The sequence below is a fragment of the Stegastes partitus genome, unplaced genomic scaffold, assembly GCF_000690725.1.
Source record: "Stegastes partitus isolate 25-593 unplaced genomic scaffold, Stegastes_partitus-1.0.2 Scaffold17, whole genome shotgun sequence".
Taxonomy (NCBI): Eukaryota; Metazoa; Chordata; class Actinopteri; family Pomacentridae; genus Stegastes; species Stegastes partitus.
In genome coordinates this window covers 1,335,354-1,357,403 of record NW_007577748.1, presented here as the reverse complement: position 1 = coordinate 1,357,403, position 22,050 = coordinate 1,335,354, and the positions used below count along the sequence as shown (strand labels likewise).

General features: G+C 40.3%; 1 protein-coding gene across 4 annotated transcripts in view; it reads left to right on the top strand.

Moving 5' to 3' along the window:
• The window catches only part of LOC103364430 (unconventional myosin-IXa-like), a 174,060-nt gene that overhangs the window by 89,608 nt on the left and 62,402 nt on the right, over positions 1-22,050 (top strand). For all 4 annotated transcript variants that reach the window (XM_008291551.1, XM_008291566.1, XM_008291558.1 and 1 more), the window contains exons 6-8: positions 6,306-6,406; positions 7,101-7,227; positions 13,697-13,786. In XM_008291551.1, coding sequence (XP_008289773.1) covers positions 6,306-6,406; positions 7,101-7,227; positions 13,697-13,786 — 318 coding nt within the window. The remainder of the gene's footprint in view (positions 1-6,305; positions 6,407-7,100; positions 7,228-13,696; positions 13,787-22,050) is intronic.

Genomic DNA, 22,050 nt, shown 5'->3' with positions numbered 1-22,050 from the left:
AAAACAAAAAACACTGGATTAGCACTAAGTACAACTGCTTTGTTGCCAGTAGTTACACTGTGAAACTTAAAAACATATGATCACTTTAATATGTCAGGAGAAGATGATTGAAGATACTGCTGCAGTACCATCCGCACAAATTTTGCACAGCCCTCCTCTCAGTTTGGAAACAGTATGACCACGCTGCTGTGTGATGCTGCAGCTTTTTAGCAAAGTCATAAAAAGAAAGACGCCATCACTGGGAGATAGACTCTGACGGTAGATTTCAAGATTTGTATGGAGCTCTCCGTAATAATGTAATATGATATAGTAACATAATGTGGAACAAGATAACAAAATGTTTGTTTGACTGCATAATACTTACCAACTTTTACTAAGTGAGATTTTTCGGTTGTGTTGCTGCTTGCGTAAAATGTCTGAAACACTTTTTTCCACCTATGCACTGTTTGTAGTCTAACAATAGAGATTATGCCACCATAAGCATGACATTTTTGTTGTGTTTGAGATTGTGTGGTTCTATCCAATGCCATCTCTCAATACGTCACCTTGTGGGTTTAATCACAGTGCCTCTGGGAATGTGTGTGTGTCTGTATTTGTGTGTGTGTGGTTTAGTCATTTTATCCTCACGTATTAACAGAATGTGTAATTTCTTTAATCATTTTAAGATTGTGTGTAATTCAAGCCTTGTTAACCCGCTTTGCCCTGCTTCCAGATGACAAAGAAATCGCACAAACTCCACTGGGACAATTACTATGAGAGTGAGCTGGTCAGTATTGTGTGGATGACAAGTTGTTTGTGTACGTCTGTGTTCATGGGTGTGCCGTGCTACATTGGGTTGTTGGTGCCAGTCTTGGTCTTGTTGTCTCTTGGCTGTCCACACCCGCCTGCTCTCAGTGAAATGGACTGAAGACGGAGCCAGCCTGGACTGACCTCAGCTGGTCATGCTCTGTGAAGAACTGCTTTGAAAATGTTTAAAGGGATTTACTGTTTGTTTTTGAGAAGAATTTTCTTCCTAAATAAAGTATCACACACTCAGCAGCTCATTCGTAATGGGGCATTTGAAAATTCTGACATTGAAGAAATGATTGGTGACGCTTTACTATTTCTTAAAAAGAGTCATCTCCTTGTAAATGAAGGATGGGATGTGCTGATTAACAAAACAGAATTTAAACAATAAGGAATCCCTTTAAACTCATGTTTGGCTTTTAGAAGCTTTGCTGCAGGGAAATGGGTGATTATGTCACACCTGGAAACTGCCATCTCTAAAGGGAAGGTTCAGGATTTCACTTTCACTGCTACATTTGCTTGTACGACCTGACTTTATTACTTGTCACTAAGACTAAATTACGACTACATGATGTAGGTGGTAAGGTGAGAGAGCGAGAGACCAGCATCAGACAGTGTTCTGTGAAATTCAGGAGCAGAAACAAGAGAGAATGTGAAATAAGTTTTGAACCTTGTGATCACCAAATATGTGTTGTTTTAGGCCAAATGACTACAGCAAAATTTTCGTTTTTTCACTGTAAGTCATACATATTTGGAAACGGCACAACCTTGACTAGAAGTAGAAAGATCAAAAAAATATATATTTTCTGCAATTAAACACTCATAATGCTATAAATAAAGTTAAAAAAAAGGAAGAAAAAGATCAAGAAAGTTACATTTTTTAAGATTTTGATGAAATATCACAATTTTAAGCTTAAATTTGGATTTTTTTCTGACTGAACAGCATGATGAATAATAAAGAGACTGACAGAAAGTTGAAAATACAACAATTCTTTCTGTATTTACAGTTTCTGGCTCTGATGAGTAGGATCATTTTAAGCACATTTTTAAAACGTAACACACCTTTCAAACCTGACGTCGAATTTTAGAGTTTAGAGAGTAACAACACCGATAGTGATACTGATATCACTGTGCACTCACAACAGAGAGCACGTAGACAGGTCTCAAAGTGAACAAACATGATAGATCCAACTGTATGGGGGCTTTATTGTAGCAAAACTATTTGTCCATGCGTGTATGGAGAGTTGTCTGTCTGTATCTCAATCCGTTCATCCGAAGGGAGATTTGTCAATGTGTAAAAGAAGTTGTCAGTGCGAACCGGAATCTGCAAAAGTGGTCACACAATTTGTCTGCACTCGACTCAAATACTTAGACTTTTCAACTACGAATACCTCTGTACGCATTGACAGCTCTTTGTACGCACTGACAGCTCTTATTATGTCCAACTTTTAATACAGATGAGCAGATTTTTTATACATTTGAAAACTTGATTACAGACAGACAAATTGGACAAATTGTGAGACGACTTTTGTAGATTCCGGTTTGCATTGACAACTTCTTTTACACATTGACAAATCTCACTTCGGACAAACGGATTGAGATACAGACAGACAACTCTCCATACGCGTGGACAAATAGTTTTGCTACAATAGTGCCCCCATACAACTGACACTAGTACGGATACTCTGAACAAGTCTTAGTATTTTAGTAGCAACACTTTAGGAATCATTGCACCAATGTTGAACGAGCATTTGTTGCTATTTTGTCAAGAACATGTAAGTTTCGAAATGACATGCAATCAGACAAGCCATTGCTTCCATATTCTGCAGTAGCATTAATGATACAGTCAGCAAAAAGAAAAGCAGCTAGTTACTAGTTTTGATAAAACATCCATACTGTGCATTCTATAAGATGCCTTCTGAAACAATCGGTAGGCTTCACATCCTGAAACTTCCCTCCAGATGTGCGGTCCATCTTATGTGTGTGTTTGCTGTTTCACTGGTCTTTGAGTCTGCTACTGTCTTGCCGGCCTCCACCTGAAGTGAGTAATGTTTGGTCAGTGGGATTTGTTGTGTATGTTTAAAGGGATTCAGTATCTCCTAATAGGAGATTATGTTACTTTGACTTTGCCAGCGAGCAAACACTTGACACGAGAGTCGGATAGTATAAACACAACTTGTGGCCTTACTATATTTCATTCTTGACCTTTGCTCTCTGTTGCTTTCTTTTTAAAACTGTATTTTAATCCATGTAAAGGTTCAGAGGACACCCGCTGCTTTTTTATTTTATTTTTTTATGCCACTTCAGCCATTTTCCACAATGATACAGTTAAAAAGTCAAAGTCAAATAGTCGCCTGCTGCATTCTTAGCCCTAATAAACTGTAGTCATTTTGGGTTCCCAGTAGTTTTGGTGGTCACATGGCATTAAGGCCAAAATTGATCTTGTATCAGAACCTCTTTGGAGGTTGTTCAGATCACTCCTGCAGAATTATCTTGGCCTCAGTATATTGGAGAAATTAGAATTGTTTGGAAAAAAGTGAACGTGTTCTGCAGCAGGAGTGGTTTGAGAAATTTCTTAGAATCTTTATGATTTTTTAATTTTTTAATTTTTTTGCCTTAACCCTGGGATGCCATTAGACATAAATGTACCTGTTGTGAATCCACTAAAGATTTCTCATAATTTTCCATCATGTTGAACTATTAGACTTCAAGGCATATTTGGATGCCTCTCTCTCTTTTTACACAACCGTCCCTTCTCACTGTTTGCTGACACACTGTCTTTGTCTCAAGGGTCAGTCAATGACCTCATCAGTCTGTGACCCTCCTGTCCAAGGAGATGATGTCACTGTCTTCACACACACAACACACACACTCACAGAAACTCAGCAACCTTTGACAGCTGTCTGAGCATCTGACCAAACCCTCTGGGCCTGTTTAACCTCTGACCTCTACTGCTGGTCAACGTGCAGTAAATAGAGACGCCCAACACTTTAAACACTGACGAGTGTATACAGATTCCAGATGCAGCGTCTGGAACTAAAAATAGCAAATAAACAAATGTGAATACAAAAGGGGAGTATTTCACTCAAGATCCCAAAGACCAAACATTTTGCGGATGTTTGCATTTGATGTGTGTAGTCGGGTGTTTGGTTCTGGGCCTCGGTGGCTGTGGGTTTGCATTTTGTGCTTGTTTGGGTGTCTATGGTTTTGGTTGTGTGGAATGTCTACTGACGGGGTGGCATGCTGTTTTTGGCACACAATCGACCGGGTGCCTCAATGACATAAATCATGACTCAGTCATAGTGAGAAACAGGAAAAAAAAAACTCAACTTGGATACACATAACTGTTAACAGCATCTGTGAATGATCTGTTAAAAAGCTCCATGTGCACAGTCAGATGGGCTTTACTGAATTTAGTTTAGGCTTCCACCAGAAGTGTTGCACCTGGCATAAAGTTCAAATCTCAATTTCTGAAGTGAGAAAAGACTCTTTGCTTAACATAAGTAAGAAGAACAGATTGTTTCCTAATCATCCCTTTACTGCATTCAGAATCCCTTGTTCTTTCTATTTTTTCTAAGTACCAACAGCAAAGGTTTAGGTTTTCAACCAAAGTATTCCCTTGCAACTGCCCAAATTGATCTCTTTATTTACTCAACATCCTTCAACGTATCACATTGTGCTGTTTGGCACTGAGGTCGAACATACCCAGCAATTTGGAAACTGGCCTTTCCCGGGTCTCGCCATAGTTCGAGAAGCCTCAAAACCCTTTTGTTGCAATTGGAGAAGCTGACTGGAGAAATACACTGATTGTTGGCTCTGCAGTTCCTGACAAGTTATAAGCCAAAGGAAAACAATGGAGAGGCAGAGGAGTGTTGAATGTTAAAGTGTGGAAGAGGCAGATCCAGAGTGTGGATTATGGGTTCCTGTGTCTTCTCTCACTGGCCGGTCGCTGTGGTATGTGCTAATTACAGCCTTTGAGAGGCTCGCTGCTGGAACAGAGACATGCTGACCGACCGGAGGGCCTGAGGAGACACACAATCCCTGTACACATCCTCACACTCTCACTCCTTTACTGAACATCAGTGCTCATTGTTTAGTATCTCAGTCATGGCAGCACTCATCCATTTTGAAGCTCACTAACAAACACTGTACGATATCAGTGTCTCATGATTACACAGGAATGTAGTTGTGTTCGCTTAGAAGGGTTTCCCTCAGTTAGCAGAGGTGGTCTCTTGAAATAGACTGGGAACATTATGTTTTGATTGACATTCTGAAATGCTGCTTTAATGTATTCCTTCCAAGGGGTTTGATTGATTAATCACTGTCATTTGCTGAGCTGCCTCAGACAATATGTTGTTTTCTATGCTGAGTTTAGTTTTAAACTAGTAAATGTGTGGCGTTTGTTATGAGTGGTGCAGCCTACTGACCCTGAACTGAGGTGTAGACTCGAGCTGTGAATCTGATAGAGTTCAAAAAGACTTGGAGCTTGACTTTTTCTTCAACTTGGACTTTTAGGATGTGGGTCCATTCAGTGTTTTTTGCTGGCAGATGAGCGTTTCATCCCAACGCTTCATCAAAAGTGTGCTGGCATGAAGCATGTGGCTTTTGTTTCTGTGACAACTATATTTTGACAACCTATCACCAATTTAACTGCTGTTGTATGATAGACTAGCATCATCTCTTGTCATGATACTTTCCTCTCCTGATGGGGAACAACTGAAAAGAATATGCAGAAGCTGAGAGATATTCTATGATGTTGTGGACACTCAGGCTTAAGCTTTAGATTTAGAACAACTCAACAGAAAATGACATTATAAAGGAAGGAAATCTGCTCTGTTTTTTTCACCACTCCAACAACCACGCCTTAACCAGGACAGAAGCAGAAAGGTGCATTCATACATGCTCGCTAGCACTTCATCACAAGAAGACACATTTATTAAAATAAAATTTATAAAAAATCTAAGAAATTAAACAACTGGCATTAAATCTGAAAAAAATAAAATTTATAAAAAATCTAAGAAATTAAACAACTGGCATTAAATCTGAGGTATGGACTACAAAGCAAGTCCAACATACCCAGCAGGTCTTTTTGTTATCTGGCTTCAATAAACCTAACAGTCACAGTCACACTAAAAAGTCACACGAAGTCCTCATGTAATCAGGTAAGAACTGAATCGTCGTCGTAGTCCTGAAAAGTTACCTCAATAACCACAAATCCTGCATCATCTTATAGATCTTAGTTGATGACTTGTCTGGGATTTGTTATTTTTGACTTAATGCATAATCCCACTTATTGGGAGTCTTTGCCAAACGTTGCCAAAGTGGCCCATCTTGGTTTTGAAATATCATGGGAAACCCTGCTTAGTCACAGTCATTCTAGCGCCTGACGGTCACTTTTACAGCCATCCGTTTCACATAGAATTGTGTCTTTTGTTAAACTGGTGTGCTGTATAATCCTTAAAACATTCCTTTGCGATGCTGATGTCTCTCTCTGTCTTTGTGTTTCCACCTGACACCAGCAGGACTGCTTCACAGTAGAAGGAGAAGACCTGAAACATGACTTTGAGCGGCTGCAGCTGGCTATGGAGATGGTTGGCTTCCTACCCACGACACGCAAACAGTAAGATTAGCTGCATTATGTATCCAGCTGTTTTACAAAAGATTACAGAAACACAACCCCACAGTCTGTCGGATCACAGACTTCTAAATAGACTAAATTTAGATAAATTTAGATTAAATTTTAGAAATATATTATCCACACAGTAGTATTTAATGTACAAAATAGTTAAACAAACTAAGCACTCTGTCAGTACTCACACTCTTCATGTGATTTTCTTCTCACAAAACATTTCAATTTCAGGGATTTCTCACATGCTGTTGTGCTTTTTAACATACAAACATAAGAGCTGTAGCTTCTCTTCTTAATATTGGCAAGAAATCATATGTTTACCCAAATGTCAAACTATTACTTTAAATCTTTATATTTTTAAGAAGAGAAGCAGAGTCCCTGGGTCACTACTCTCAATTTCAAATTCTATGAGTAAACAGGCATTATTCAGGACGTTTTGTAAAGCTAGGTTCTTGGAAATGCATGACATTAGAAGTAATATCCCTTTCACTTTCTATCCACTGCAAATTTTGGTTTCAACTGGTTGTAATACAGAGCCTATCCAATTGCAGACATGTCATACAGTGTAATCATGCAAGGTTTTCTGGCCAAAGACCACTAAGCATAAAAAATCCTTCCATACATTATAAAGCCTGTTCAGTAACACAGTGGAATAATAACAATACATGCCTTTCTTGCTCTTTAGGATTTTCTCCCTGCTGTCAGCAATCCTCCACCTGGGAAACATCCGTTACAAGAAGAAGACCTACAGAGATGATTCCATTGACATCTGTAACCCAGAGGTCCTGCCCATCGTCTCAGAGCTGCTCGAGGTGAGCAGCATGGTGCAGATCATACTCACTTTCACCAACAGTCTTTAAGTTCACTTATCAGGCATTAGTATAAAGTTTAAATCTACAAGTTTCACAGACCTGTGTAAGGCAAAATTTTAGCATCTGAAAATCTACTGTATAATCCCACATTGACATGTCTGAGTCAAAACATGCTGTGCTACTGGTCTTGCTGGCTTTATGCTGAAATGCACTACTCTGCTATAGTTTGAAGGACAATAAAAATGAGGAATGGAGAAGGGCTTTACCACAGGGCTTGTTTATTCTCCCTAAATTCTTGCTTTGCCATTTTGTCTCCTGAAGTTATCACATGCCCACTAGAGATCCTTATAACTCCATGGACTTAGTGAACTTTAAAAAACAAGCAACATCCATTGGAGCGAATATGTTTTCCCTCTACTCTGTATTTTTCAACGCTGTGAGAAAATGCAATTCCTGTTGCCAGAGTTCACTTCTCACATGTGGGTTTTACAAAAAGGCTTTTAGAGAGCTGAGGACTCTCTGCATTCAAGCACAGCTTGTGGTGACAGCGGAAGTTAAGAGGTGCTTCAGGTCCCAAAGAGCTGTCCAACCATCCAGTAGTTCCACAAAGTACTGTTTGTGTAGAGGCTATTTTCAGAGCTCTTGTGCTGGTGTGCTGTTGCGGAGGCGTGCTTTCCCACCAGGAAAAATTAGTCTCTGTATTTGTCCCGGTGTCACCTGTATCATTAAATCATCTTTAAATCATTACAGGAGCTTCAACATAACATGGTCATTGTGATTCTGTTATTTGTTACTTGCTTGTCAGCGACTATTTTGGTCTGTAATTTTGAGATGAAATGTTTTTTGCAAAGTTCTGCACATTTTCTTGTCACTTATGGAGGCTTGTTGGATGATCAATTCTTATCACATTCTTTCTGCTACATTACAATCAGCACTTGTCTAATTGCATATTTGAAAGCAGATTATTTTGTCTCTGAAAACAATGTTCATGAAAAGTCATCCAACTTCTGGTTTCAGCCACTATATTATAGTTTAATTGTAGAAGTAAACCTGCCTCAGGCCAGTAATGGACTACAGTATTATATTGCTCCTCGTTGCCTTATTTAGTTAATTAATTGTCTTGTATTTTTATGGCCTCACTTCTGTTTTTGATCATGAGACAAACACGTGCTGACAGGCTGTTCTTTGAAAAAGTCATAGAGGAGCGCTTTTATTTAAGTAAACCTGCTGTTACCTCATTGTAAAATTACTACAACAAATTCCCTCCATTTTCTATACACCGCTTAATCCTCATTAGGGTCGCGGGGGGACTGGAGCCTATCCCAGCCGACTTAGGGCGAAGGCAAGGGACACCCTGGACAGGTCGCCAGTCTGTCGCAGGGCTACACTTAGAGACAGACAACCAAGCACACTCACATTCACACCTATGGACAATTTAGAAACACCAATTAACCTCAACATGTTTTTGGCCTGTGTGGGAGGAAGCCGAAGAACCCAGAGAGAACCCACGCTGCACGGGGAGAACATGCAAACTCCACGCAGAAAGATTCCGGTGCCCCCACCGGGACACGAACCGGCAACCTTCTTGCTGCGAGGCAACAGTGCTAACTACTGCGCCACCTTGCAGCCCACTACAACAAATTAATGTTTATATTTATTTTTACCTGACATAAGTAGAAAACAGAAGTTTAATCAACACAATGTAGTTGTAGAGAAGAAAAACATTAATTAGGTGGCAGAATGACTGGTTAATGTAAAGAACTACTTTACAGTAACAGTGGATTATACTTTATTGGTTGATCATGTGTTTTTTCCATAACATCCGTTTTTGGTTGTTGTTGTTTTTTTTGAAATAGCTATGTCTGTCAAATAAATGTAGTTAGAAAGTTAGAAATGACATATTTTTCTGTAAAATGTAGTAAAGTAGAAGTACAAAGTAGTATAAAATGGAAATACTCCACTAAAATACAATACTTAGTGAATGCACTGTGTAGAAAAACTTGATCTATGCAGTATTATTCCAACCACAGTCTAGTCAACATTTTAAATATCCAGCTAATCAGGTTTAGACTACTGCAAACTCTGTCTGTTCACAGGAAGCAGAGAGACAAAGAAAAACATTTTCTGGCAGGGCTTGACGTGCCACGCATTGTTTACAAGTTTATGATATTGTGCTGCATTTTTGTTCATTCCTGACACTGAGCACAGACCACACACACGCACTCCGCTGCGTGCACAGCGAGCACAGCTCAAACATCCACATGCTGTTCTGATTTACCTCGGGACTGAGGGACGGTGTCACTCCCCAGTCCCTGTTACAAACTACGACGATTGGCCGGATGTGCTTGTTGAGTCGCTGACAAAACAATGTCCGAAGTGTGCCGGAGACTCCTGTCAACAGCACAGCGGGGATGTTATGACTGTGGAGAGCATGCCAGGGTTCCCCTTTAACACTGCACTGGTCTCTTTGACTCTCCAGAGCTCCAGAGTGGCAGTGACGTGAGTCGAGCCACATGTTGGCCACATGCTCAAGGGTCAGTGTTTTAAGTTCAAGTTTATTTGGATGTCTGTTAGTTGGTGCAGAGGCAAGGGCTATTTGTCCCCTGGGGCATATAAAACATTCTTAAAGCAAAGATGAAGAAAGAAGAAAAAGCCAAACCACAGAGTAATGAATTTTAAAAAAGTCACAATGAATCTGTGTTTTGACAGCATCATAAGTCTTCAATTTGCACACATTCCTGCTGGGACACAATGTTTTGATGGGACAAGAGAGAGGTCAGCTAATGGGAGTATGATTTTTTTTATGGGAGGAGTGATGCGGATGGACAGATAATTGAAAAAATGTGATGGTTTTACAAGTTTTTTGAAGTAAAATAGTGTTAAAGAATTTTTAAGAATTTCTTCCTTTTCAAAGATTTATTGTCTAATATTTAACAAAGTAAATATTTGGGCATCGGAAACTAACTGCCAAGATACAAAAGTTGCCATTCACTATCTATGACATGACAACTGTATATTTACTGTGATTTACACTTGAAGCACCTGTGAATTACTGCTAAAATTCATTTTGAGTGATGAAGGTTTGTGTAAGATGTAGAATTAATTTGACTAAAAGGTTTATTTTTGTGCAATGCCTAGTTTGCAAACTTAAGATATGTGTCTCCTTGGCTCTTTCTCAAACATCAACAATGAAATAAGAAATAGTTCTCTGGAGTCACAGTTTCATTCTTGCTAGTGTTGCTTTACTGTTGTTGGTTTTGCACATCTTACAATCGGCACTGCAAAGAGGAAAAGCATTTTTTATTTAATCATGTTTTGTCTTGAGTTTATGTACAGGTTAAAAAGAATCGTGAATTACACAACAGCGTATCTGTGTATAAACCAGACAGGCACTGTTAGAAACTACTCCTAGAATTTAGAGATGGTGCTTGACTTGATCTAGGACAACTTGCACAAGAGATGAAATGGTTAAATATGTGATTGAGGTTTGCTCAGTGCAGTTTTATGTTCAGTCGTGCAAGGCTGGAATCGTTTCAATGGAGAGTTCAGCCAAAGTGAACACACTGGCTCTGAACGAAGCACTAATCTGCATGAATAACCAACGTTTGATATGTAAAGTGGTTCTACATTTCGGACAGGATGAGATGCGAACCACTGCACTCAGTGCTGCTGTGGTACACTGATGCGGAGCACCTCTCAAGGAGAACCGAGTGTGGATTGATGCATGAATGGGAATGAAATTGGCTGGGCCTTCCTGTTTCCCGTAGAGGTGGAACTGGAAGAGGAAGTAGAGCTCGTATGGGCTGATGGACGGCTGACAGACTGGATCCTCAGAGATTTGGAGTTGAGTGATTTGACCCAGCCAGAAACATTTTGGTGCAAACTGGAAATCAGTCCAGGGAGAGCAGCGTTGTGTGAGAATGGATCCCTTTAAAGATGGAATTTGTTGAGGGTACTTTGATTCCAAAAACTGTGTGAATGTCAAATTAGTTTATTAGTTATTTTGGAGTAGGAGGCAAAGAATGACATTAAAAAAAAAATTAAAAAAAAAGTGTAATTACTGCCTCTTCTATTATTGAATATCGAATCCATTTGGCAGTTGACCTTAACATCAAGATATGAAGCTTGACAGTGTGTGATAAAACAAGTGACCCAACTGACCAGTTTCAAGCACTACTGCCTTTATTGCATAGTCGCCATTTGGACACAAATTTTGGGCACATCAGAGGGCTACACAAAGACACTTGTGCAGATGATAAAGTTTATGTCACTCACACCTTAACGCACCTTCACATATTCACGGATGCTGAACATATAAAACTAACTTTAAACCTCTGTACAGGAACAACCGTGGGTACTGTTTGGCTTTCAGGCTTTTTACACAGTTTTTAATCCAGTCCAGACATTTTTTCAGGTTTGAAAATGTAATGAAAACAATCAGGACACACTTTAAAACTTTCCCCCAGTAACATTGTTTGACCATCTTCTAAGCATCTGTGTACTTTGAATGATGTAGCAGATATGTGAGGACACGTAAGCTGAATCATTAGACTATAAAGGTTGTCAGAGTTGGTTCATGGCTGCAACTGAGAATAAGTAATGTTCAGATCAGTCAGATTGGTGCATCTGTCAAACCTAAGATCTCGCTCATGTTTAAGGTGTTAAAAAACATTGGTATAAAATCACTGACCCCAAACGAGTGCTTACAAACTTCTGTGTATTATTATGGTGTTAAAGCTGTGATCATAGCAGAGCAGCAAGCCTGTTACCAAGCAACTAATACATGGAAATGTACCGGCTAAAGACCAATCACCAGCCTACAGAATAGGCTTTGCTCTTAGTGGAGGGATTACCAGGCGGTGTGAAATAAAGTCTGATTATGCCACCCCCCACCGACCCACTCACTGCACACACACACGTACACGCACGTGTGCAATGCTCCTCCTGTCTTCCTTCCTCTGTTTAAGTCAAAGCCTTTACAAGCAAGGCAACTGACAAAAATATCTCTATAATGGTATTAACTATAGCATTACCACAGTTGTTTTTCTTACATGAAGACATCAGGCAGCCACACAAAGCTCACACATGTAGACACACATACACACGTGGGCTCAGCAGCAGCTGTTTGGTCCGCTCCCATAATCCCTGCAGATGGAATAGATGTGCGTGGTGAAATCCCAGTTCTCCCAGTGTGACCCTGTCATCAGTGGTTTGTCTGGGGCCAAGTTTAGAGTCAGACTTACATGGAAGGCAGCATAGTTTGGTACTGTATGTATGTGCACAGTGTTTACGGGCTAATCTTGGACACCTATGTCAGTTTGAAGCAGCAGGAACATTCACAGCTTTGAAGGGAGTAAAGGTCAGTTAGATGGCTGCAAATGGAAAGAATCTTATGTCATGGTTATGGTGCATTTTATGTTACATACACCACTACAAAGTTGACTCAAATTTGACTCGTGAATTACGTAGCTAATAAATTGGCGTACTTTATCATGTTGATACAAAAATACTAATTTAATATTAAAAAACAGCACTTATTGATTTGCAGCGTTTCCAGCAATGGAGTAGTTACAATTACCAGCATTCAGTAAATAGTGATCTTTATAGAAACAGCATAGAAAACTGTCAACATGTAAACAGATCTGTATAGTCTAGTTTTATTCAGTCTGTTCTCATTAACTGAAATGCAAACAAAACTCAACCACATTTCTGCTTGTTCTCATGCTCTGGCAAAATATTTTGTGCAGAAACAGGTATTTATCAGTAAAAGACGTTAACCATAGATTGCATGCATAAGATAGATGGAGCCTCCAGGTCTGAAAAGTGAAGCCGACGCAAAAGTGACTTAGACCTGTATTCTATTACCTGTACTGTATTCTTTACCTGTATTAAGAAAATGAATTTACTTCTCGATTAATTTGTCACCTTGGGAAACATTTTCATAATGAGTTTGTGGTCTTAACTGCTAGTCTCCAGATTTGTTTGATACAACATGGTGTTCATTTAGTAAATTAAAGTCCTATTTCGAGGGAAATAGATGATAAAGCAGGGTATGTTTTAGGGTGGGGCTACCTTGTGATTGACAGGTTGCGTCTGTATCGCCGTGGGCAGTGTTCTTGAGTTCTTTCGTCAGATCCAACCCTTACTTGTGAAATCTAGTTTCAAAAGACTAAGCTAGCAATGCCAAAATTCTAACCTTAAGGCTTCAAAATAGTAATCCATAAACAAGTTTCAGTTTGACCAGTTCTTTTCAATCTGTCTCTTGGAATTCCCCCAGCTTTACTAAATTGCAGGAAAACACCTTTATAAAACGCTTTCCTGAGATGTTATTGGTCTTGACCATTACTGCATTGGACCCCCTCTGCCAATGTTGCTTTTACTGTCCAAATCAAGACGATGTCTCCTTGGCCCATAGACTTGGTCCTGATCTTGTCCTTTTTCTTAACTTTTTTTTGTTATTGTTTTCCAGGTGAAAGAGGAGATGCTGCTTGAAGCACTGACAACCAGGAAGACAGTGACCGTTGGAGAGAGGCTCATTGTGCCCTACAAGCTAGCCGAGGTAACTACACTATCAACACACCACATCACGACACCTACCCACCTTTGTCCCCAAACACATGGGGCACATTTCAATATACATACCTACATACGATACAGTTTGGTAGAAAAAGATTTAGTTTGTCCCAGTATATAGCAGGTAGGAGGCCAAAAATGCCCATAGGTCCGACTACAATCAGTGAGACTTTGCCGTATGCAAGTCAGCATGTTTTCCTGGCCCCCAATCTTCTTTGCACATATGTACGATGTCTTGTGTGAGTATAAACAAGCTGTAGCCGGCAAAAGCACACAGACTGATAAAAGCTCCTTTCGCACGATTGGACTACAACGGTCAAAGGTTAAAGCACATTATTACGACAAAGTCATATGTCCTAATTGTATGCTTACTGCCTGAAACAGTGCATACTTTGTAAAGGCAGCTGTAGCATGTACTAAATGTTAAAAGCAAAAAGTATGTGAAATAGCAAAACTAGTAAGCCTCCTGTGACTTTATCTGCTCCTTTATTAGCACTACACGTTAAATGAAACCAGGAAGACGTTAAAAATAGAGACATTCTTCACACAAATTCCAGTCCGTATTAAGAAAGCACAGTGGAGCCAAGCGTTTTGTTATGAGGTGCGTCAGCTGTAGGGGAGATTCTGTGTTTGTGTGTGCATGCTGCTTAGCTTGTCTGGGGAGTTTGTTGTGGCATTCCCCCCCGCCCGCACCACTCCGGTCTAAGTCTCTTTTGATAGGGGTCTCTTCCTCTGCAACTTCCTGTTTCCTGTTGAGTCAAGCCACAGTGGTATGACTTAACCCTGTCCACACAACCCTCCAGACATACAGTATGCCAAATTTTTGTTTAGGATGCTTTGGCTGACCTAGATAGACTCCAATGAAGTACATCTTAGTGCTACTGAATGTTAATAGTGTTTTTTGTTTGTCTCTCTGGCGGCTCTGTGTGTGGCTGATTTTGTTCAAGCTCTGTGCTTGTGGCTGCAGGGTCTGTTGTCTGAGGAAGGAAATGCTACACATAGATAGTCTGTTACCCTGCTCAGCTCCACCTCCTCATCTGATCTACGGGTTAATTTAGCCCAACAATGGTTGCTCCCACTCTCCCACACCCCCGTAGCTCCAGTCATGTGGTCTTGTCTTAGGAATGTGCAACCTTCACTGGAATATACAGTACAGAGGCCAGAAACCAGATCCTGGTTCAGTCTGTTTGTCTCTCTTTCCTTCAGTCACACATGCTTCAGAAACATAAATTCGCTTTTTCTAGACTTTCTGTGTAACAGAGGCGCAGACAATGTGATCAAAAATCTAATCCTGGATGAGAGCTGCAGCTATGATAAACCTCGTCCTGTGGCTACTGGTGTTGCACCTTGAAAGTTCCCCCATGCCCCTCTTGACATGGGCTTATCTAAAAAGGAGCAAGAGGTGAAATGATATACAAGGATCCCCAAAAGTTTGTCCGAGGAATAGAATAGAGCTGTGGGAAATCCACAGTTGTATAGTCAGAGAGGAAAACAGTGTCATGTATAACCTGCTACTGCAGCGTGCTGTATGTCAAAGCCAAGCTTATTTACACTCAGGACTTGGGGAGTAATAGAGCAATGTTTATGTGAGTGTGCCCTGATGTGTTTTCTGTCAGGCAAAGTACATATAGAATACAGGAAAATTTTCACATCCAGCCATTGGTTTCATACTGTTTTGCTATTATTTTTTAATTTTTAAAAACGTTTTTTTGGCCTTTGGTGCCTTTATTGTAGGTAAGGGGAGACAGACAGGAAATGTAAGGAGAAGAGTGGGGAAGGACTTGCAGCAAATGAGCCTTGGGTCAGACTTGATTCAGACTGGGACTTTGTACATGGGTCGCCTGCTCAACCTCTTGAGCTACTGGGGTGCCCTGTTTTGCTGAGTTTACTGAAAAACACAGTGTTGCAAATGTTTAACTGAATTCACAATGAGTGTCGGTGAGAGTTCATAGAAATACAATTTTTAAAAATTTGTTCTAATCTATTTCTCTGAACCCTGTTTCACATTCCGCATTTCACTGCCAGTCTTAACAATCATAACTATGAGCCAATCCCAAAACAATAACATAACTCATAACCTAAGCTACGCACAAGAACAGACCAAAATGCTCTTGCATCTCTTAGGACCTTACATTCAAATTGTTGTAGGATATACAAGAGCGCGCACGCACGCGCACACACACACACACACACCATAGTAGAGAAAGTGAAGCCCTGCCCTGATCTGACTGAGGGCCGTGGGAGCAAGCCGAGGCCACCTGTGGAATCCATAACACGCCTGTTTTTATACAAAGGAAATGTGGAAAAAAGAACCTGGCAAATGTTGTTCATTCTTCTCAGAAATGATTTCTTCCTACTTGGATAAGAAAGGTTGAATAAGTGTGCTAGGCAGCTGTCCCACCCGCCCACAGTCAAGATGAGGAGATTCAAACGAGACGTCTGACCTGCTAAAGCTCACTGTGCTGCAGAGCAGAAGCTGGCTGTCTTTAACTTTGGCCAGGAAGATCCCTAAATTGATTGCATGGTCTCTGGTTGAGTCAGGTGTAAGACCTTTATGAACAGCTTGGATTAAGTCTAAGAGTAATAATGAGAGTAAAAGTCATTTCCTATTTAGACAGGGAAATTGTGTTTGGCAATCTTGTGGCTTTGTTACTAGTCTTCGGTGTTGCTCAAGGACAGTAATAAAAGTCCCTCAGTGGTTCAGCTGAGTGTGAAATGAAAATGCAACATTTTAGTTTTTAATCCAGCTTTTGATCCTTTTGACACTTACCCTAATTTTGCCATCTTGTTTTGCTTCTCACAGCTCACTCAGCCAAGACAGGGTTTACACAGATCCTTAAGTTAAAATACAAACATTTCCCATTGAACTGCTTCCCTGCTGCTTGTATTTTGTTTTTTAGTAAATACCCTCTCCAATAAAAGTCAAGCCTTTTGCCTTGTTGACATGTCTCCATATGGTGTTATTTACATGCTAGAAGTCTAGAATCATTTGCTGTGTACTGAAGACAGTCTCAAAAACACAGATTTAGACTTCCACGGTTTTATGCCTAAGAAACCACTTTCCATGTCATTAGTCTTATTGACATTCTGTTTCTGGTTCTGAAATATATTGCAGTGTTTGAACAGAGTCCTAGGTGAGCTGCTGTGCTTGACCTGCAGCAAGCAGCAGAAAAATGGGTGGAGAATGAGATGGGAATACCAGATTTGCACATGCTAAATAAGGCAAAGGTATACAGTCACATATAATTTGTTTTCAGGCACAAAAAAATAGTAGAAAAAAAACATGTAAATATGAAATTTTGATAAAGATGAATTTTTAAGGGTTTTATCAACTATCCAAAGAGGGAGTTTAAGGCACACACATCTTCTAACATGTCTGAAGGGTTTGTTTAACAAACAATGAAGACGTTTACAGTGTGTTGACTTGTATTATGTCCTGATCTCTGAACAAACGACAAGTCTAACCTCACTTCAGAAACAGCAACTATCAAGTCACTACTGATAGCGTTGATTCACTCGACTATACTCAGTGCAAATAGTCCCGACTTCTATTTGAGTTTTTTTGGGTTTAGACAGTCTGACTTGGAGAAGTGAAAGAATGAGTGTGTGCAGCTGTGAGGTCATGATTGCGTGCATGTGTGTGTCTGTACACACATGTGTGTCCATGTCTGTCAAGATAAGGCAGGCTGTTTGACTTTGACATTTGTGATGTGGCTCCAGATAATGTGACTCCACCACTTCCTTCTTCCTGTTTGAAAGACAGACACAGGGAAGGGGAAGTGTATGTATGCATGTGTGTGTGTGTGTGTGTGTGTGTGTGTGTGTGTGTGTGTGTGTGGGTGGGGGGGCACACACAGAGAGTCATTCAAATGCTTTCCATTCATTTAAGAAGCGCCACTTCATATTAGTTTCATAGTGGTTGAAGCCTCGTGGTGAGAATGTACAGATGCTTCTCTATTGCGAGGAGACTGTAAAATAGATCACAAGCACTTAACATATATGGACACGCGTAAATACATGCAGGCATTGAGATAGACAACAAGTACATAAATGCTAATTCCAAACATATGCAGATTGGCATATTGGGGTGAAACACACACATGCACAAAAGATCCTGCAGTGAGGAAGCTCGTAGGCCACGTGCAGCGTGAATTCATGCTGCTGTTTCACACCTCCTGTGGTTTTCAAGAGGAGGAACGAGAGAAAGAAATGGAAACAGAGAGAACAACTTCCCCTCCCAGAGCCTTGTAAACACACACCAGCTAAGACCCAGTTTAACAGCCAGAACCGTTACAGTTTACAAAAGTCTCTGATAAAGTCCTGCTAATTATTTAGTCAGTTTCTTGGGTGGCCCTCCAGTAAAACATTTTCAGCCTATTTTCTCCCAGCCGTGCTCCCTCCTCGTTCCTAACTGCTTCCATTATGGTGAATAATTAAATTACATGGCAAAACACAGAGACGATGCACGCTCAGTGGCCACGTGAAATGTTCACATCAGATCCGCCTGTCTTGAGCTCCTGCTGAAGCATTTAAATCATGATTCTTTTTGAAACATTGTATTATTCATATCAACCTTACGTAAGTTTGTGGGAGCAGGGGCATCACAGGCCTGCCAGCTAAAAATATCATCAACAATCAATAATGCAAGAGTGAAGAGGCAGCTTTTAAAAATGCACAGTTATGCTTCATCACGGCAGTTGACTGCATGTTCCCTCAGTAGGCAGCTTTTGTAGGAGGCCTTCAAAGTAAGTGCATCTGCACCGGAGCGTGATCGTGTTCCCAGTGTGCCACAAAGGCCTGGGAAAGAGTTACAATACTGGTTGTTGTTGTTAAACAAGGAACTCTAGACATGCACATTGTTTCAAAAAAATTGAGGCCAATTGCTTCTTAATTGGGTTCATTAAATTTTATGTTGGTGAGTGTTTTTTTTGTTGTTTTTTTTTCCATTTTTCTCAAAGTTCCTGTCCCTGACTTCAGTGGTTCCCTGATTAGTGAAGCAGTAGCTACTTTGCTAATGCCATCCATTAAAAACACCAACAGAACAGTGACGACAGCGTGGCATTATTTATTAGCTAAACCTAGAACATCCTAAATTGCAGCCTTTGCAATTGCATTGTTTCAGATTTTCAGAGTTTGATTTGAAATTGATTAATTGCTGAGCCCTACTGACAGCTAGTTTATTGAAAAGGTGCAGTTCAAATCTTGTGTTTGTAAAACGCAGTATGACTTTGCACTTTTTCACTCTGGAGGTTGCCACAGATCGATAAGTTTAAATAATAATGTTTAATAATTGATCAGATTTATGTAGTGCTTTTCTAGGCACTCAAAGATGCTTTACACTGTCAATTATTCATTCACACACATTCAGTGGTGATTCTAGGTTTTAATTTTAGGGGGGATCAATAGGGGGCCAATGCTATATTCTGGGGGGCACCCAATAACTGCGTTATTCATAGATGTAGCCTACAGCAGTTTCTCGAGGTGTTCTTTACTTGTACTCACATTGTATGGCTAAATATAGACCTAACCTAATTAAATAGATCTAACAAAATAAACATGATCTGGAAAAAGTTTCTGGTCAAAAAATACTTGTACAATATGGAATGTACAATAATTGCTTCTTTCAAAGGCAACTCATGACACTCAGACTGATTCACAGTGAAGACTCATGTTAGTAACAGCCTGATGGGTCAAGGCACATTAAAATGATACATACATGTAAATACACACATAAACACAATGCTCTCCTCTTTTATATTAACAATGTTGTTCTTCATTTGCTCTGAGGAATGTCTGTCTGTCCTGCTCTGCCTTTCACCTGATGCTGATGATGGGCTCCAGCTGCTGGACTGGTCCTGCTTTGGATGTCTGTCCTCAGAACTGTTCCCTTGAACCGGTCTGGTTCCTTGGTCTGACCCTCACAGGGCTTTTTCTTAACTCTATTCAGGACTTTTGGGGTCTTTTGGACCCCAGGCCATTTGGTTTAGGTGACAGGTATTGTTTTTTGATTTTAAAGATTTGATTTTTAAATATAAAAAGAGGGGCATGTGTCATGCATTTGGAGCCAGAAATATGTCAACTTATCAGAAAATGTATTTAACATCATGTATAAAAGCCTATAATGAATATCAACATTTTTTTTTTTGTACATAATCTTTCTTGGGGTCCAATGAACCCTGAAAGATCTACGTATGGCAACATGAAAGTCCTGAATAAGGTTAAGATGACTAACCATGCTGGTTGTGTCTCTTTTATGACATTTCTGAGCCCTGCTGCTGCTGGAAGAGAGACTAAATGACACCATTCAGTTGTAACTCAAACTTGGGATTGGGAATGCCCTGGCTGCTTCCAAAACATCTCTGTGTAACGCGTCTTCATTTAACGTTGGCACATTTTATTTGTTTCAAAAAAAAAAGAGGGGAAAAAAAACATGTAGCAAGATTTCGTGTCACATAATCATTAATGCAGGAACCCCGTGACGGTTATTTACCATCTAGTTGGCACGTTTCATCAGCTTCTCTACCCAATACTATCAACTTTTGTCATCAAAATGTTAAATGATGAACTAAAGGTAATGGATAAATCTAGGAGCTAAGATAAAACATATCAGTAACTCGTTTGTGTTCAATTCACCTCACGTTTGAATTTGACAGTCACCGTCTCAGAGTGTCCATAAGTGCAGAGTGGGAATGAGAGAAGAGGTGTGCTTGTTTTATTTGCCAGCCGCTCCCGTCACAAACATTACCACAATGCTCTGTTCACCCCGCCCCCGTAAAGCTGCGCTGTAACGACCAGCTAGCGCTCCTCAAAGAAACTACCCAATGACAAGACAGCATTTCACGGGGAGGAGGGGGCGAGAGGGGGCCAATCAGATTCCAGCAGGGGCCATGGCCCCTGTGGCCCCTTCCTTCCCTTTGCCTATGCGAGACATTCATGCCGGCGGTCGTAGCTACAATTGTAGCCACATCTGCCCTGGAGCAGGCTGACAGAGCCATGGCTGCCATTCTGCGCCTACGGCCCCTCCGACCACCACCACAGACAATCTATTCATACTCATTTGCACCAGGCAAGATGTGTTTTACAACCACCCTTCTCACTTTCTCTACACTCTTCTCTGCTAAATGAAATCCAATCTGAGTGGATTACACTGACCACAGTCTTTTTAAGTTTGTCTGTGTTGTAATGCACAACTATTTTGGGGTTCTTGGGATAAAAATGTTTGACCTAGTTGAAGCCGAATTTGTTTGTGTTGTTCCACTCCACGTTCAATCATAACACTTATTGCTGCCAAAGGATCAACTCTGGAGTCCAAGTCAAGTCAGTTTATGTTAGCTTAGCATACTTTTCATCATGCCTAAAGAGAGACCATAGCTGCTGTTTGGCTTGTTGAGGCGTAGTAATGCATTTTTTTTTGCCAGTGTTGCTTTATATGCATCAAAAAGTGATCCATAAAAAAGTCGTCCAAATAGTGATGTGTACGTCTGGAGGTAGTTAAGGCTCTGGCTCGTGACTGAAAACACCTAAAATATTATAGCACTGTGCACAGCAAGATTGCCAAACACAAGAGCAGTAACTCTAAGCTGTGAGCAGTCAGAAAACTTAAATACGGGCTCTGTGTTTGCCCTTTAAATACAGTGGTTGTTGTTATAATCTTTGAGCAATTTATTAATAACAACAGCCTGAGGTGAACTTCTGGTGTTACTGGTATTCCCATTTGTACATTGCAGTAGCACAGTAACAGGCTGTTAGCATTGAAAGGAACTTACTGAAGGTAATAGCTAATGAATCCTCCTTAGAGATTAATGCTAGCTGACCGCTGACTCATTTCAGCAGCAAGTGAGAGGACAATTGAAATTGTAAGGACTATGTAGATTAATGGATCTTGATTAGATACTAGTTTTTTTAGAGGGTAGTTTGGAAATAAAAGGACTGATACCACTCCTACATCTGTAACATCTGTAACGCTAGGTTAAAGATCCCCTTTGGTGGAAATTTTTACCCTGTCATAATGTCCATATGATGTTTTTTTTATATGCTGGAAGACGTATCACGAGCCAGATAAGCAATCAACGGCACGGCTGAGCATTTCCTTTTCTTAAAGCTGCAGTGCAAAGATGACTTTCTCAGAAACACCGATTTACACTTTCAGTGGTTCATTTGAAACAAACCTGATGAAACAATCCTGTCAGCTTTCAGGACGGCACTTTCTGTATCATCAATATTCTTCTTCTGAATCAGGTTCCAGTTCAA